This window comes from Eucalyptus grandis, chromosome 8, assembly GCF_016545825.1.
Source record: "Eucalyptus grandis isolate ANBG69807.140 chromosome 8, ASM1654582v1, whole genome shotgun sequence".
NCBI lineage: Eukaryota > Viridiplantae > Streptophyta > Magnoliopsida > Myrtales > Myrtaceae > Eucalyptus > Eucalyptus grandis.
This window is the reverse complement of record NC_052619.1, coordinates 23,469,156-23,475,155: the sequence shown is the minus strand read 5'-3', so window position 1 is coordinate 23,475,155 and position 6,000 is coordinate 23,469,156. Positions and strand designations below refer to the sequence as shown.

General features: G+C 39.7%; 1 protein-coding gene across 1 annotated transcript; it reads left to right on the top strand.

Moving 5' to 3' along the window:
• The first annotated feature begins 577 nt into the window (after positions 1 to 577).
• On the top strand, positions 578 to 2,671 carry LOC104416747 (putative B3 domain-containing protein At5g66980). Its single transcript, XM_039299745.1, has 3 exons — positions 578 to 670; positions 1,312 to 1,663; positions 2,505 to 2,671. Exons 1-3 carry the CDS (start codon positions 578 to 580, stop codon positions 2,669 to 2,671), a joined length of 612 nt encoding a protein of 203 aa, XP_039155679.1.
• Positions 2,672 to 6,000: the final 3,329 nt, after the last annotated feature.

Genomic DNA, 6,000 nt, shown 5'->3' with positions numbered 1-6,000 from the left:
GCCGAAGATCGAGAAAGAGGTGCCTCCAAAATGGGGCATCCGGAAGGAGGGACTCGTCAATACACGTAGATAAGGGAATTGTCACTTCATAAGGTGTATACCGTTTGATTTTCTTGGAACCCCAAGATGCATGGGAACCGCATAAAGTGATAGCATTTTATAGAATTCAACCAACAACAAAGTATTTTTCAGATTTATTTGAATACTTGTAAATGATATAAGAAAAACTCAATTTACACCCCCATGGTAAAATCAAGATTTATGTCATTAAATCACTTGCTATTTGACTGTTCATCACATGATGAAAGTTGTTTCTATAAATCAAAAACTCTCTCGATAGGTTTTTGGCACCATAAAAGGAAAGCAAATCAGAAGGTCTAAGTTGAATTTGAATGAGATAGAAAATCTGGGGATAATTTTATGTTCTTTTTTTCTTCTTTATTGATAACCCACGATCTTGTGTCAGGCGTTCAGTTTCCTTTTTTTTCTCTATTCGTAATCTTAACACAAGAACAATATCTTCCTGTTTCCCCAACAGTGATCGCCATTGGAACCACCTCGGCAAAGCAGAAGAACGATGGGCGACCGTCCTCCCGCGAAGACCTCTTCCTCTGACATGCCTCTCGAGTTCTTCAAAGTTTATCTCCCCTCCTTCAGTTCTCACCAACTGGTCTCTCTCTCTCTCTCTCTCTCTCTCTCTCTCTCTCTCTCTCTCTCTCTCTCGCATGCACATGCACATGCACGCTTTTTCACGACATGAATCGTGGGACTAACCTGATTATTCTTAAATGCCGGCTTTTATAGTATCAGAGAAAGATTATGTGTTCACAGTTCATGGATGCAACATTACAAGAGCTTGATGAAACCCTAGTGTGCTCTTTTGGCTTTGCCCTTGAACTGAATTGTGATAATCTACTTGTCTTGTTGAAACCTAGTGAACGGTATGTGAAGAGCTTTCTTGATTTCCTTATCAAGTGGGAGAGATTGTCCACTCCTTTCGAGTGAATTTGCATGGACGAAATATTCTAGTTTAACTAATTGCCTATGAACATCACAGAATTTAATGTCATATGTGAGAATGTAAAATAATGTCCCGAGGACGTTATTTTGTGCGACATTCGGGATTTGATGTATTTCAAAATAAGTTCATAATTATGTTGTAGTATTCATAATCAGGGCCAGTAACAAAATCTGAGAACCAAAAAATACGTTGTATTTGGTGAAAAGTCTCTTACCTGGGTTCTGGGTTTTATATGTTTTCTCTCTATTATCTGTTAATTTGGTGTATGGAATTAAATTTTTTCATTGCAGCTTATACCACCGGATTTTGTGAAGCATTTGAAGGGAATCGTGCCAGAAAAGGCCTTTCTCAAGGATACTACAGGGAGATCATGGCCAATTGGAATAGCAGAAGTTGGAAATAAATTGTTCATTAAGAGTGGTTGGCGGGACTTCGTGATCGGTCATTCTCTAGATTTTGCGGATTTTCTAATTTTCAGATACAATGGGGACTCGGTGTTCCTTGTCAAAGTATTCAGTAAGAATGGGTGCAGGAAACAAGCTACCTTAGGAGTAAATAGACAGTCGACTGTTGTGAAGACGGAAGAGCTGGCAGAAGAAGCCAACGAGGCAGAACAGAAACAGGGGAGGCCCAGTCGGGCTTGTAAGCGGAAGTTTACGAACTTAAACATCAAGAGAATAAAATAATCATGGTACTTGCTTGTTACTATTTTTTCTGTCAAAATTGTGTGGCCTCCTGTCCTTCGCATGCTCTGCTTTCTACAGTTTCTCACAGAGATTCTCAGTTCAAACAGGAACAAGATTCATTGGCGAAAACGTTAGCAAGTCCGGCTTGGAGACATACATCATGATGAAGAATCTGCACTTTGTATCGTGCATCTCCAAATGTTCACTGAATGTCGTGGTTGGTCTTTCGCGTTAGACTTATTCAATTTTCAGTGCTCTGTAATTTCAATATCGTCCCCTGTTGTCTGCAACTCTGATTGTAGAATACTTCTATAATAGATCTTGAGTTTCTTATAGGAACACCTCAAAGCCGATGTTGCTAATTTTGGAGTTATGTCACAAATCGTACTAAACGTCTATGTAAATTCAACGTACCGTTGATATCAGCGTAATGGGCAACGTGTGAAAAAGTAGTAGGAGCTTCATAAAGCTTTGAGGTACCTTGGTTGGGCAATGGCTCGGCCAAATTGGATGTGTGTACCCGTTCTTACTGAATACTACACATCCAATCGGTCAAAATATTTGAGCAGCGAATTGATAAGTTGGAGTTTGCTTTTCTCCGAGGGATTTCAGCAGCACAAAATAGTTTTAACAACTCAAAGTGGTCGACTTGCTATGAATCCTCCATCACTTAGAAAGGGAGATGAGCGGTTACTTGGGAAGTTCAATTAATAATTCACGAAACCTAATGTAGTCATGCTCGACACATATAGTAGCTCCGATTTTCCGTACAGTTTGTCTGCTCATATTTAATGCAGCTTATCCCAGGTTCAATCCTAAGAACAAATCGAATAAAGCCAATGAGATGACTGTTCGGGATCAAAATGGGAGGACGTGGTCCATGCATATTAATGTCAGGAAAGATGGCCGGGAACTGACCTTTGGGTGGACCGCATTTAGGGAGGAACAATTTGAGAGTAGGTGATTGATGCGTGCTCAAGTTTGTCCTTGGAGAGGGGAACAGGTGCAGCAAAACGAATGTTGGAGTTCTCCCGCTGGGCCTCAAAATACAAAAGAATCATAAGTACTTCGTCATGAAGGCTTCATTTGTGTGATGGGGAGTCAACATCGTAAAAACGATGATGTCTCGGATGCTCTTATGCTTAAAGAATAATAAAATGTGCAGCTTTTGTCTTCCTCAAATCTAGGTACATAGAGTTTCTAACTAAGTGTAACATCTGATATTTTCCGAATAAAGCCTCAATGACTTTCATTGTTTTAGAGGCAAATTGCAGTAGCTGCTTAGTTATAATATATTGTTCCATTTGTTCTTTGGGGAATCCTGGAATTGTCCGGAAACCAAAATTTCTATCGTGCACCTTCATGACATTTATATGTTCCTTTTTCCCAGGTACAAATAATTTTACCAATGCATCCTTAAAAAATCTGCATTTGCGAATTTTATTCAAAGGCAAGGAAGTTGACTACAGTAAGTATAATTCTGGCTTACTGTTCAATGCTGTATGCTTATGATGGTCCAGATTCCAGAAATACACATTGGGGATCATTTGCCCTTTGACTTGAGCAGTTGGTTAAAGAGGTGAGGGCGGAGGAATTGAACTGAATCACTGGAAAGTGTGAAAGTATCACTTTTTTGGAAGATGGACACCAGCACATGAAGTCTCAGGATTGTTTGTTGCAAGTCCTACTCCTGAACCTAAATTATGCATTTTGACACCACTTCAGATCCTGATAACCTTGACCTTATTCTTGGCCTTGCTAAATCCATCTCTGCCTAATAGCGACACAAGTCAATAGGGCAGTGCCGCATGCCCAAAAACAATGGCAGTTGACTTATTATTAAAGAAAGTTATATATGTTTAACGGCGACGAGCTTACTGGAAGTACAAGGCACAATGTCTAGCGAGTAATGACCAATTTTCAATCGCTACAAGACTAGGTCTGCAAAGAGTGCTCCACTGTCCCATTTTAAAGTTTTTCTTGGACAAAGCAAGAATGCTTGCATCAACCATTCTGGGAATGACTATGCCATGCTTGGCTGGCTTCGGTCCTTCTGGGGCTTACCAGCAAGAAGTGCGCAAAATTGTGATGATAGGACTTGTTTTCAAAAGACTCACTTTATCATATCAAGCTGTCGCAACAGACGAGGGAAAAAAGGCGTAGAACTGCAAAAGGCTGATAAGGAACTCTTCAATTCGACCTGCAGATTGAACTTGACATTGGCTAGTTCGCCCCCAGAGACTTGGAAGTTGGATTGGTAAAAGATGACGATGTGTGTGCATGACCGAGAGCAATGGCTCGGCCAAATTTGAAGCCCACTTCATTTGAAGTGTTCCTAAAAGCTTATTGGGAGATCATTTGCATCTGGATTGATTCGAGGCATAATCATGTAAGGTTCTCTTTGGAATGATATAGGGTGGGTGCATCAATAGTTTATCCTGCTTGGTACAAAATAGTACAAATGAATAGTAGTACAGATTTAATCGCATTGCCCATCAATGTGCAGGACAAGGACTATGCCAGAGCAAAATTATGGGCACAAGCTGCCAAATTGCCAACATAATTTTCATTTAAGATCAACATACAGGGTATACCACGGAAAATGGATGCCAAATAAAAGGAAAATACTTATAGGTAATAGTGTAGTCGTTTTATAGATTGAGCACTGTACCGCTACACCACCAAAACAACCTTTGCTGCTTCTGAATTCTGTTGATCTTGATAATAGATCTTGGCCATCCTAATTTTTGTCTCTCCTTCTAGTGGAATATTTTTCAAACGGAATAAGATGTATGGACATTTTTATACCACAAGACTTGGTTTCATATAGCACAGCGAATTCAGTCTGTTGAGGTCTTGATCACTGGATTGAGATGCTCAAGATGTCTCAGAATCAAGCTTCTTGCAGTTGCTAACTCAATCTGCTCGAGCAGACATGATTTTATGTGATCAAACATAACAGCAGGTTGACTGTATGAGACCAGAATTCACAAATTTCTAGCCCGTGAAGTTCTTGGTAAATGAAAGACATTAACTTCAGAGGTTTGATATTTGAAGTTTGGTACAGCATGGAGAAAGTGAGGATGAGTGGTATATATTAAGCTTGTGCAATCAAAGGAAGCAAAAGCTACAAAAGTTCATTGGTCCCTGGAGTTTTTTGTTTTATCGATTGGTGTTTGACTGCCAGGGGGCGCAAATCCGACGCTTGATGAACGGTGACAGGAGATGATGACAAAATGATGGGAACACGCCACATCCTCTGGATATATGCTTCCTGAACAATTCTTGGCTAGGAGAATTGATGCTCAATATATCATTGAAAATGGGAGGACGGAAGATATTCCGTGGTTCGAAATTGGACTGCAACAACACCGAGGCAAAGAGGTGCAAAAGGTCAATCAGGACGTTTCTAGATCTGTTCAGGGTCGTCTGTGCTGTCGGATGTGATCTCGTCTCTCAGCCAGTTGGACTTGGGTGGCTATAAACAATCGCTGAACGAGACTGCAAAATGTTCTGGCTCATGGTGGGGCTCCCACCTGGAGGCGAATTTGAGATTAGATATGTTAAAAAAAAAAGTTCAGAACTCCTAATATCGCTAACAGCGATCAGGAGAAAAATTTCATGGATATGATGCTGAACGTCATCAAAGGTGCAAAGTTTTCAGATTTCGATTCGGATAAAGTTATTAAGGTGACTTGTTGGGTGAGTAAATCTAACTTATAATGTTTTCAAGCTAGAACTGTGTGCGTAAAAGTTGATCTGAAGTCATGTTACTGCATTCAGGAGTGCTTCTTCCCCATCAGTACTTGAAAACCGTAAGCATTTCCATGAATGCAATCTTGTTGGAGTCAATTTATTCATAAGCAGCAGTACAGTAGTTTTAGCAAAAGCCACTTCAATGATAATTAACTTATTTCATGTTCACATGATTTTTGCAAATACAGTTTGATCATGTCAAGAATTTGCAATCGTTGCTGGTGATAGAGAATCATTAGTTTTGATCTGGTCAGTATAGATGTTTAGTTGCTGTAAGAAACCCTGCAGGAATTTGAAAATTGAGAGACATTAAGAGTAGTGAAGGTGATACTAACATTGGCTGCTAAATTAGTAAACTAAGATATACCGAATTGCAAATGGGTCTTTAGACAAGCGGCCTGTATCCTTTGTTTCATGTAACGTCCAATGAAAGTCTAAACATCATGTAGTAAGCTAGTTGTAGTATCTAGCAAAAAAAACAAGTTTTGGTACGTTTCTTTAAACAAAGTCTAAGACTAAATTCACAAAACTGAAAAA